Genomic DNA, 12,747 nt, shown 5'->3' on the forward strand with positions numbered 1-12,747 from the left:
ACATAGGATACTGTTCTGATGTCCTCTGCATTAGTCTTGTGAAGATGCCCTAGTTCTCTGTCCTTAAAACACTTATGAAATTCTAATGGAGCATGTACTCAAATAAATATGGTACAAGATAAGCAATGATAGGAGCAAAAGTGAGATCAAGACATTCCTCTAGGAAAAATTGAGCAGTTTGCCCTGGAGGAAAATATATAATGGTTTGAAGGGGAAGCAGGGTGAAGCTCCATTTTTTTTTTTTAAGGATGGGGAGACCTGAGCATGTCTGTAAACAGAAATGAAAGGGTCATTTTTAAAAAGGAAGAGATTAGAGATGAGAAGGAGAAAAGGTCCCTGAGGAGATGGGATCAGGGGAACACGTGAAAAGATCAGTCTTGGCAAGAAGGAAGGGCCACTTCATGCTGAGACTAGAGGGAGAAAAGGAAAGGTTAAGTGAAAACACAGAGTTGGGTTGAGATAGGGTAGGAGGCGGGGAGGGAGATGAGGGAGCAAGGACAGATCACTTGTTTCTTCTTAGTGAAAGGGTCACGGGATCATGGAGAGTGGTGTAGTGGTATTTATTTCTGCTGGCAAAATCCATTCAGTTTCAAACAAACCTACTACAAAGGAACTTTGGATCATAATTGTCTTTGAGTTGGGGAATACCTATAAAAGGGTTCACCCAAAAATTGGTTTTTATGTAGAGATTCTGGGCTGTTGAATAATATTTAAAAATAAACATACAATTCATCGGGCCAAAAAATGCTGTACTTATTATAGTGGGATGTTTCTAGGCTAAAGAAGTGAATTGTCGGTACCCCTGGAAGAATTCAATTTATGGTCAAAAGAACAATTTGCTTCTAATTTAGCAACATGGATTTTTATTTTCTATCACTTTCACAAACAGATTTTTTTCCAGCCCTAGTTTTATCTGTTTTTATGTAAGTTAGTGCCAATTTCTTCATTCGTCATAGTGCCAATTGTAGTATCTGAATATTTATTATTTTTGTCAGTACCTCAGAATTTTTTATTTAGTGACAAAATACAGTGATTGAAAATGATACTCAGTTAAGTGGACTTTATTTAACAATACCTATTTTTTCCCACAAGGTGGGGTGCTAACTTAACATACCATACACAAAACCCTAATTTGTCTGTTTTAATATTATGCCCTTTTATTCTTGAACTTAGCACTGCTGGGATATATTAGTTTAAAATTTTATAAGCAATACTGAAAAATAAACCAGTTTCTCCTGCTTTTCTGCTTGTAAGCTGGGTTGCAGTTCATTATTTTTAAAAATTCTTCAGCAGTTATATTATAAAAGTTAGCATCACATGCACATGTAATATATTTAGTCTCTACCTTTAGTCTCAACATTTGATATATGAACTAAAATCTCATTAACCTGGTCTATTTTGGGTAGAAGACAGCAATGAAAAGTCTGGATCAAAAAAAATTTGTTGATGCAGTTTTATTATTTTTTGACTACTAATACCAAGTATTGGTCAGTAGGGTCTCATGGATGCCTGTCTCATTAAACATAATGATTTGCAAATATATCTCTTGAGCTCACAGTACTCTGCCGTAGTCATATTATATCTGAAGTATTATGTTTGGTTCTGGATTTAACTGTTTAGAAAGAACAATGATAAGTTAGAAAGCATTCAGGAGAAGGCAGCCAGGATGGTAAAGGGCCTCAGGTTCATGTTATGTGAGAAATGGTTGAAGGAACTGGGGGCATTTATTTAGCCTGGAGAAGACTCATTGGGGACATGATGACTGTCCTCAGGTATCTAAAGGGCCATCACGTGGAAGAACGATCCAGTTTGTTGTACTTGGCCCTGTGAGACAGAACCAGGAGTAATAGGAAAAAATTAAAGAGGCAGACTTAGGCTTCATGTAGGAAAAAACTTACCAGCAGTTAAAGCTATCCAAAAGTGGAATGGGTTGTCCCAGTGCTTGTAGGTTCCTTCTTACTGATGGCCTTCACACAGAGGTTGCATGACCCCTTGTTATAGAAGATTCTTGCTCTGCTACTGGTTGGTACAACATTTTGATTCTCTCTGATATGTGTTGCTTTTCCAGAACTGTTCTCTTAAGTAGGTTAAATAGACTGAGATTTTTTCCACTTTATTTGCTTAATAAACCCTATTTATGTGTCTAGGACAAAGATAGGCTTCATTTTTCTCCTGTTTGAGTTATCAGAAATGCTCAGGTCTCACCTATCTTTAAAAAACATTTTTTTTTAAATTTTGGAAAGACCTGGACTTATGAAGGAAGAGGTTATCCACTATCAGAGAAAGAGAGGACAGTGTGGTACAGTCTTACAGAGATGAGAGGACAGTGTAGTACAGTCTTACAGGGATGCATATGAATGTATATGTCTATATATGAGTATGATTATAGATATCTAAGTATGTATATGTGTAAGTGTATGCATGTGTATATATGTGTGTATATATATGTATGTGTGTATATATGTATATATCTAGGTGTATGTATGTATATATATGTATATGTGTATATGTATGTGTCTTTATGTATATATAAGTGTGTATAAATATAAAAATATAAATATACGTATGCTTAATTGTAGCCTTCTTGGGGGAGGATGGGAAGAAGGGGGAAGAAAAGACCAAAGTAAAAAGTGCATAGCAGAGAACAAAAGAAAACTCACAAGGAAGCAAAGAAAAGATGGACATCCCTGAACACAATGTGTAGTATACATATAGGCTTTCTTGAAATGGAAATTTATTGCTGTATATTTTGAATCCTGTCTTATGTTCTGCTGTGCATATGGCAATGCTTTTTTTTTCTTTTCTTATTTTGTATTTAAGTTCATAATGTTTCTTTCTCTTTTCTTATTGTGTATTTAAGTGTTAGTATTTAAGTTTAAAATAAATTAATTAAAAAAAAAACTTTGCCTTGACCTTGATATTTCCTCAAGCTACAAATCTTTTTCCTTTCACTGCTAAACTTGGACCCTCCCGGCCTCCATTTCCTGACCGCTCCTTCACAGAATGTGACAGAATCTCAGAGTTGAAAAGGAGCTCAGAGACCATCCAGTCCAACTCACACCTGATTGAGTATGTCCACTCTAGAAGACCCAACAAGTGATCCTCCAGTCTTTTCTTAAAGACCCCCAATGAGAAGGAACTCGTTATCTCCTCGGGCAGCCAGTGGTATTTTTGAGTGGCTCTGATTGTAAAGAAGGTTGTTCCCCTGTATCTTGCCGAAATCTGTGTGCAACTTCCACCCATTGTTTCTAGTTCTGATAATATTGTGAGGTCTCATCTCCATTCTGGTTACCACCTCCTCTGTGTTCTCCATTTTATAAATGTCCTTCCTAAAATGTGTGCCATCCAGAACTGCACTGAGGACTCCAAAATTTAATAGGACCATCACTTTGTTTTTCTCTTGATGTAGCCTAAGATTTTATCACTCCTCAATGCCTGGCAGTCTAGCTTCTAACCTCACCAGTCTACTGAAATTTCTTTCCCAAATGACTTCTTAATTACTAACCCAAAGGTTTTTCTCAGGGTACATTCAATGTCGTGAATTAATCAACCCTTCAAACACTTATTAAGAGCACACTATATGCAAAAGACATACCATATATAAGGTCCTATGCTGGGTAACTTACCCTCTGTGACTTCTCTACAGCATTTAATACCACGGATCACCCTCCCCTCCTGGATCCTGCCCTCTCACCTTGGTCTTTATGATGTTGTTCTTCCTCTGCTCTCCTACCAGTACCTGAGTCTCCTTCCTTCCCCCCTTAGTGTGGTTTGTCCCTGAGACCCTGTTATGCCCTCTTCTCTCTCTGCAGTTCCCTTGGTGATCTTACTTAGTGGATACAGTTTCAACTACATTCAGATTTCCCGAGATGTGCATGTGTGTGATAAAGATGTATGTATTGTGTATTTATGTATATACATGTATGCACACACATATACTTTTTATATACTTGCGCGCGCACACACACACACGTCTTGTCTCCTCTGAACTTCATTACTGTGTCTTCAGTTGCCTGTTTTACGTTTCTACCTGGATATCTGGCGTGTACTCAAACCCAGCATGTCCAAAATCTTCCCCTCTTCCTGCTTCCTTAATTCAATTGATGACATCATTATCATCATCATCATCATCATCATCATCATCTTCCTAGTCACCCAGGCTTGAGATCTTTGAATCATCTTTGACTTCTCCTTGCTCTCTCATCTCTTGTCTAATAAATTGCCAGATTCAGTGAGTTCTGTCCTTACAACCTCTCAAATCTGTCCCTTTCTCTTTACCAATCTATGGCCACCCTGATTTAGGTCCTCACCTAAACTTTGCAGTAGCCTTATTTGTTGGTTGGCTTCCAGTCTATCCCTTCTCAGATCCATTCTCCAACTAACCATCAAAATGATTCTCATTACGCACAGGTCTGATTATTTTACTCTTCTGCTAAAAATCCCTCAGCATCTCCCTATTGCCTACTGCATAAAATATAATCTCCTTATTCTGACATTTAACATCCTCTGTGATCTGGCTGCATTCTGTATTTTAGTTTCATTTCCTTTTATTTACCATCATTCACTCTTATATTCCAGCCAAACTGGACCACCAGCTGTTCCCCACGTTTAGCATGTCATTTCCCACTTCTATGCATTCATGCGTGCCACCTCCCAAACCTGGAATACATGTCTTCCTCATCTGTCTTTCAGAATCTTTATCATGACTTGTTATTAATAAAACACTTAACCTCTCTGAGACTCAGTGTCCTCATCTGTAAAATGAGGCTAATAATACATGCAATACCTATCTTAGAAGGTTCTTGTGAGAATCAAATGAGGTAACATATTTAAAACCAGATAAAAGTCAGCTATTATAACATGCCATGCATGAGATGTAATAATGAATCATTCAGATAATCAGTTTTAGTCAGACAGTCTGACATAGTTTATTTTGGAGTATATATTACATATGATATCATTTAAAAAGCAGTTGCAAAAGATAACTAAAACCACTTCTTGGTTATATGAAGTTTATCTTATCATTTCATTTGGTTGTCACACCAAGTAAAGATTTCTTAGTGTTTCCAGAGTTCTACGATAATGCTGCATTCATAAAGAGAATAAATTAATTGCAGTGAGTTGCAGGATTTGGTAAGATCAAAGAATGATTTCATAAACCAACTTGATTTGTACTTTTGTGGTTGATGATGCCATCAGGATTCCTTGGTAAAATAATTTCCACATAAATCACTAGGATGTGCTATTTAATTTATGTTGTGAATTTATTTCCAGAGAGCTCTGTGGTTCTTAGCAGTGTAGTCATTTTGAAGCATGCTCTTTAAATTAAACAACAATGTTGTTGTTGTTCAGTAGTTTTTCGGTCATGGCTTTCTCTTCATGACCCTATTTGGAGTTTTCATGGCAAAAATACTGGAGTGGTATGCCTTTTCCTTCTCCAGCTCACTTTACAGATGAGGAGACTGAGGCAACAGGGTGAAGTGACTTGCCCAGGGTCACACAGCTAATAAATGTCTGAGGGCAGATTTGAACTCAGAAAGATGAGTTTTACTGACTAGAAGCCCAGCACTTAGCTGCCTAATTCATATAATACCAGTGTTGTATTCAGAATTCCATTAAGGTTCAAGAAATTCTGCAGAAATATTCTGTTTCCTTTTAAATTTTCACTATTCTTACCCATACTTAATAATTCCATTTTCAAATCTTCCTACTGATCCTATGTAGCATAGCTCTGTATGTATGTTTAATCAGCTAATTAACACGTTTCTTGTGGGAGTGTTGCAAATCACTATGCTAGATTCTGAGGTTAATTAAGCAAAAATATGACACTTCTGTTGTCACTGAGTGTGAGCAGTTCTATTGGGAGTTACACATGAGAATATAACTAGTAATACAATTCTAAACATATATATATGTTGTCCATAGGTGTGAATGTATATATATGTACACACATATAAATATGCATACACATATACACATATTATGTTGAATAGACATAGGACACTTCTTATATGGAGGAGATTACAAACCCTTCCCTAGAAGAATATTGCCCACTAATGTTGGCAATGCCAAAGACAAAGAAGAGAACACAAAGGGAGGGCAGCTTTTTAGGACAGAGGCATCAACAAAAACAGGGCTAGGCGTTTACTAGGCTTTGTTCACATCTTGTAAACTCCCTGCAGAATTTGGTTTGCTGAGGAGTCTGGAAGGGGATTGGCCAGGAGGAGAAGGGGGATTAAGGGGGAAGAGAAAGAGCTTGGGGGCGGGGGGGGGGGGGGGGGGGGGGAAGAAGCTGTCTACTTGCTGCTTCCTGATGAATCTCATTCTGGTTCTTGGAGTTGATGGAGAGTGTCAGGAAGATAATCGAATACTGTTACCCTGCTCTTTAAATTGGGAACCACAGCAGGTAGTGATGGTCTTCTTAGTCATTCCTTTTGAGTTATTCATACCTGCTGGAGCCCTGGGTGAACTCGATCTAATTTTATTGCGTTCACACCTCTGATCTCATCACTTTGTCTATGATTTTCTAAAGGAGAGTTGTTAAGATAAAAATATGCCCCTCTGGTTCTCCCTTGTATTCTTTTGCATCATGCAATGGAAAGAGCACTCATCCTGTGCTGTCATGGGAAGTTCGCAATCATGGGGTAAAGGAAAGGAGGACTCAGTTGCTGGAATAGAGCAATCATCTCCTCACCTTCCCTCTTTCTCCAATCCTAGATTTGATGCTTATTATAAGTTCCTTCATTCTCCTTTTCTATGTCCATCTGTTACAACTGTCCAAGGCTAAAAGAATGTATTCAGATGTATTTAAGGTCATGTATGGTCATGCATTTGTATACCTTGGAAGAAGGCAAATTCCTTGAATAAATAAACATTTAGGGTTTTTTTTCTTTATACTCTACTTAGTTTCAGTTAAAAATACTGTATTTTAATTAATCATTGGAATCTTAAATATCATCTAGTCCCGGCCCCTTCTTTTATAGCTAAGGAAATGGGATCCCAGATGAACCACAAAGGTGTTGAAATGGCTGTTTGAACTCAGGATTTCTAAAGCCAGTGCTCTTTCCATTGCATGATAGGGATCCATAGAATGATGGGCTAGGTAGACCTGGATTCTGGATTCTGTTTTCTGAAAAGAAGAGCCATAATAGCTTGGGGCCTCTCCTCTCCTTGGAGTCAAGTTTTCCTACCAGGCATCTGGAAGAAGGAAAAGGTGAAACTCCTCATTGGCAAAAATTAGGGAGTAGCAGAAAGCTGTTCGTGATGCCTTCTGACCTCCTTTTTGCTCCCTTTTCTTCCTTCCTCCAATGCCCTCTCCTGTGCCTAGTAGTCATCAGGTGCCCTCATTTGGTCTTTTGGCTGTCAAACTAACTGCTTGTCCCACCCAGTCCTGCCTTGCCCCCATAATGTGCCATGTTCCAAAATCACCTATCGCCCTACTGCCCTTTCCTTAGGCCAGTGGATCTCAGCTAGGTATTAGGAAGAAATGAATTTAATTTAACTAATTAATGGGGAGGTATGTGTAATTAGCTTGTAATCCCTCATTTGACTTTTAAAAGATGCTGTTCTGTAATCCAAATGGGCCTCTGTATAGAATTTCAGGCTAAAGTATAACAGTGAAGGAAGTACGGAATGTGGTAATGATTTTTCTTAGGGGACCAGAGGAGCCTAGCTTGCATCCTGGTAGAGAAACAAGGAGGCTTGTCCACCAAGGTCACTCTGAGTTTTGTATCAAGGAGTCTTTATAGGAGCTTCAAAACAGCTTTTGTACCGCTTTGACCCCAGAAAGACTTTCTCAATTTAAGTTCATACAGCCCCTTTGCTCTCTCCCCAGGCTGGGTTCCAGCCATTTTCCCTTGTCCTCCAGAAGGTTGGCCTTTGTCTCACAAAGTAACCTTGCTTTTCACATGATTGAGTCCTGGGGGAAAGAGCCTACCAAAGCCAAGACTTGGATCCTCATTCTCACCAGTTCCTCACTGAATAGACCCTACTAGTGGAGGGAGTTTATCTTTTAGTAGCTGAGATGGGAAAGAGGACCTAGATTTGTCAGCCTTAGTAGGCCTTCCCTAGGCCACTAATGATGAACTTTTCATTTGTGCTCCATTTTTATCATTTGCTACTCATGAGCTCATAGCCTTAAAAATTTAAACAAAACATTATTAATCTTTGTACTTTTCAACGGAAATACAACTTAAGAGGCAAATAGAATGTTACGGATGTTAAAATAATCTCAGTTGTTAGAAGTTCATTAAGGAAAATTCATAAACATTAACCTCATAGTAATAATAATATGAATCCTCATTGGCCTAGAATTTCATTTTTATAACAATAGTATTCTGTTTATTATATTTTAAGTAAATTACCCCTTTGCATAAATGCAGATAAAATTCCTTTAGAAGCATTTTGCCTATCTGACTTTTGCAGCTTATGGTTTGAGAAATATTCAGTATTCAGAGGTAGCTGATGGCAAAGTATATAGGATGTTAAGCTTGGAGTCAGGAAAGCAAGTGTTAAAATCCAGCTTCAGACACTTCCTAGCTGGGTGACCCTGGGCAAGTCATTTAACCTCTGTTTGCCTCAGTCTCCTCAAATATAAAATGAGGATAATGATAGCACCTAACTCACAGATTTGTTGTGAGGAGCAAATGAGATAATATTTATAAAAAGCACTTAACACAGTGCTTGGGATATAGTGGGTACATTATAAATGTCTGTTATTCTATTCATTATTTGCAAGTTGAGTGTTCAGTGAGTATTCAATGTCTTGAGTCCTTCAAAGGAAGGTGAAAAAAAATCTACATTAGTACATGACAGTGAGTCATATTAAGCCCCATTCTCTTGATTTCTATAGGCTTACAGAAGGAGAGGAAATATAATGTCTGCTTACTTGGTTACAAAGTAGCTGTACACATGACCTCTTCTATACTGTGCTGAGTATGTGGCATATACATATATGAAGAAGTACTCATTTGTATGTATTTTAGAGGCATGTTATATACTATTTTTTAGGGTATGAGATGAACTTCAATTGTGTGTTATAATTCTTTATGCCTCTTCTCTGACTTTGGGCCGAGGTAGAGAAGATAGTTATAACTTATCATGTAGGAATAGGGGCAGAGTGCTAAAAGCCCACCAGCAATCAGGAAGCTTCCTGATTAGAGGAGATTGGGTCTGATGTTATATAATGGAGCTTGGGCCTCTGAGTTCCCTTATTCATCATGGAATGCCATAATTGGGAATCCTTAACCTGGAAAAGAGAATGAATGATGTTTTAGAGGGGATTATTTTTCAAGGATATTCGGACAACTCTGAAATTCTGTGATTCCATGACCGGAGAAGTGTTAAGGTCAAATATGTGAAGACATTGGCATTCAAAGAAGGTGGGAGAGGGATTCTTCTCCCTTTTTGTGCTTTAAAGAATAGGATTTCCCCAAGCCCAAAGCAGAGAATCACGCAGGCTTGTTTAGGAGTTTAATTGTTTGCTTTATGTGGAAACTTAGATTTTTAGCATGTTTTTTGAATAAGATTAGATGGCTGTTGAGATGCCTTCTACCTCCAAAAATTTTGTGATACTAAAATGTCCCAGTTAGGTGTGTTTTATTCAACTAAGTGAATGAAATAAGCTTTCTGTTTTGGAAGTGCTTAGAGAAGAAAAGATGACTAAGCTAAAGAGTGGTTCATGCTGATGCTAGTGGGTGGTAATGTTTCACCACAGTGGCAATCTAACACGAGAGTTGGGTTTTCTCTTTCCTTCTAGTACACTACTCATCACATTCCAAGGAGTCGGGAGGTCCAGCAGTCTTGGAGCTCTTCAGTGTTTACAACCTTGTATGCTATGTGTTACTCCCTTCCTCTGACTTTTCGACTCAAGCCAGACTTGGTAGGTAAAATTCAGTGGGTCACAGAGTAAAAATGGAATGTGAAATATCTGCTAAGTCCCACACCAATAACAGAACATACGTAGTATCTTAGAAGAAGTCCCTTGAACACACTTTGCCAAAAGAAGTGGGGGAAGTTGCTTTAATTGGTGGGATCACTTAAGAGAGGATGAATGGGACTGCAGAAAGAGTATGCTTTGAAATGAGAGGAGCTGGGCCCAGATCCTAGACCTGCTACCCACTACCTCTATGACTTTAGCCAAGGCCTCTAACCTGTCCAGTCTCAGTTTTCACAGCTGTAAAATTGAGTTGTTGGACTGTATGATCTCTTCATCCACTTCTAGATCCCAATCAATGATTAATGAACTTAAATTTTGCCCTGTTAATTTTTTTCAGGGCTGCCTATAAGTAGTTCCCCTTTAGTGTAGGTAGTCAACTTGTGGATTCTGTACATGCACCTGTGAGCCCTGAGCTGCTATCAGGAAGGAGCTTATTGGGCAGAAAAGATCTTACTCTTCACTGTAGTTTCTTTTTGTTTCTTTTTCTTTGTTTTGTTTTGTTTTTGGTGAGGCAGTTGGGGTTAAGTGACTTGCCCAGAGTCACACAGCTAGTAAGTGTTATGTGTCTGAGGCCACATTTGAACTCAGGTCCTCCTGACTCCAGGGCTGGTGCTCTATCCATTGTGCCACCTAGCTGCCCCTCACTGTAGTTTCTTTTGGGAGGCAAAGTCTATTTACCAAATATGGAATATGTTGATAGAATTTTATAGCTTCTCTTCTTTCTTAAGAGAAGGCAATACAGAAAAGAAAGATTAAAAAGTTAAGCTAGTAAACTCTATAACTGGTACTTTCTCTGCAGTTTATTCTTAGATAAGGGCCTCTACAGAGCCTTGAGAAGTTAAGTGATTTGCCGAAGACTATACAGCCAATATGTGTCAGAAACTGGACCTAGGTTTTCTGGCCCTGAACTCAGCATTCCATACACTATACCACAGTCCCACTCTTTTATTCTATTTATTATAGAATCTATTTAATTGAAACAGCCTATTGGGAACTTTTGACTTCTTGGCTTTGGGGCATTCAGTGTCAGATGAGCATATATTTAAACAGCTCAATTTAAGTGTGTTTCATCTTAGTCATTTGGAAGAATGGTATCAGTTCAGTCCTTGGCCTTTACTACATATCCATCTCTTTTGAGCAAGAACTTTTAAATCTAAGCTGTTTGTTTTGGATTTCTCTAAATTATAGATAAAGTTGGACTTTATCCCCTGCTCTCTAGCCATGCCTTGAGCATCCAGGAAAGAATCTTAGGCATCTGAAATTCTAGCACTTCTTTGCGAAACAATTATCCCTCAAAAAGTTTTTGGTAGAACAGGCAACAAATAAAGTTCTCTCCACTGACAACTTAAACTGGAAACATTCCATACAAACTTGTTAGACTTGTGAATTGAAATATAAAAATGCAGAGGTGGGGGGCAAGGAGGGGGGAGTCGGCCAGAGTGAGGAGGGGAAGACCAGAACCCTTAAGACGTTTCCAAAGAATTAAGGAAAAAACCAAGAATTATCCAAACCCACATTAAACTTTGTTAATTAGAAACAACCATTAGAAATGTAACAAGCAAGAAGGTTGCATTTACTTTTGACAAGAAGTGGTCATCACAAAGGGAATTCTTTCTTCTTAACTTGGCTGATTTATACATTAAGAAACTTGAGGTTTCCCAAAGCCATTTAATCACTGCCCAGCTAAAGTGAAATAGAAAAATGACTCACAACCTGTATTTAAACTGATTTTATTTACTACTCTTTAGAATGAGAAACCTCTTTAGAATAAAATACCTTTTCTTTGGAATGGAAAGAAAATCCCACTTTGGGAAAAAAATAGCACTTTGGGGTCTGAAATTATCTGAATTGTCTAGTTTGCTTAGATACACAGGCAAGGAGGGTACCATTTGTGTTTGACTTTAGTTGTGTGCCCCTTATTTCTTTTTCTCGTTTATAAAATAAATATTTATATATATATATACACGTGTGTGTGTGTGTGTGTGTGTGTGTGTGTGTGTGTGTATATGTAGACCTTAGAGGCCTAATGTGAGTGCCAAATAGCTGCAAGTCTTTATACTTTTTTGAAAGTAGAAATGCTAAGTAGCTGGGAAGAACTCCTGGTACATAAATTAGCAGTGGGCACTTTGAGAGGTGCATTTCAGGCAGGTCAAGAATTCATTAATTACTTTTTCAGTGGAATAAGTAATACCTTAGCAGTCTAAAAAGGTTGATGTTACTTCCTAGAGGCCTTTTTATCTTTCAGGGAATAAATTTAATATTGAGGAGAATTTAAATAATAATGATTGGTCCTATTTTCAAATTAAATAGAGCTGCCTGTTTTCTCTTCAAAATAGGTTTTTTTCTCTCCTCTGCCTCCGTTCCTTCTCCCAAGGGAGGCAGCGTTGAAAGGACAGTGACCTTGGATTCATAGGGCTGGGGCTCAAAATCCTGCCTTTGCCAGTTACTTGCCATTTGACCTTGGGCACGGCTCTTAGCTTTTCTGAGTCTCAATTTCTTCATCTGTCAACCAAGGAGATTGCACTAGATGGTCTCTGAGCACCCCTTCCAGCACTGGGTCTATGATCCTGTTAAAAGTGGCATCCTAACTAAAGTGTAAACATTGTTTTTCAGCGTCAGTGACAAAGCATCTCTGCTAAGAAGTGGTTTTATCTTCATAGAAGCAATATGAGTGAAATTTATTAGAAAATTTAACTAGATTCTAAGATTCACTATGGCAAATGATATGTAAAAATCAAAATGAAATAGTATTATTTTATTTTTTCAAGATTTTTTGTTAATTTGGTAAAAGTATAACCTAAAGTACCCAG

At 38.1% G+C, this 12,747-nt stretch overlaps 1 protein-coding gene across 2 annotated transcripts in view; it reads left to right on the top strand.

Annotated features, from left to right (window-relative positions):
* The window catches only part of ALG14 (ALG14 UDP-N-acetylglucosaminyltransferase subunit), an 87,816-nt gene that overhangs the window by 25,317 nt on the left and 49,752 nt on the right, over positions 1 to 12,747 (top strand). The window contains exon 3 of one of the 2 annotated variants that reach the window (XM_027862618.1): positions 9,758 to 9,880. The exons of the other annotated variant lie outside the window; for it this stretch is intronic. Within the exon in view, the coding sequence (XP_027718419.1) occupies positions 9,758 to 9,880 (123 nt within the window). The remainder of the gene's footprint in view (positions 1 to 9,757; positions 9,881 to 12,747) is intronic. 2 annotated transcript variants of the gene reach the window in all.

Source organism: Vombatus ursinus, unplaced genomic scaffold (genome assembly GCF_900497805.2).
Source record: "Vombatus ursinus unplaced genomic scaffold, bare-nosed wombat genome assembly UNPS02014769.1, whole genome shotgun sequence".
Taxonomy (NCBI): Eukaryota; Metazoa; Chordata; class Mammalia; order Diprotodontia; family Vombatidae; genus Vombatus; species Vombatus ursinus.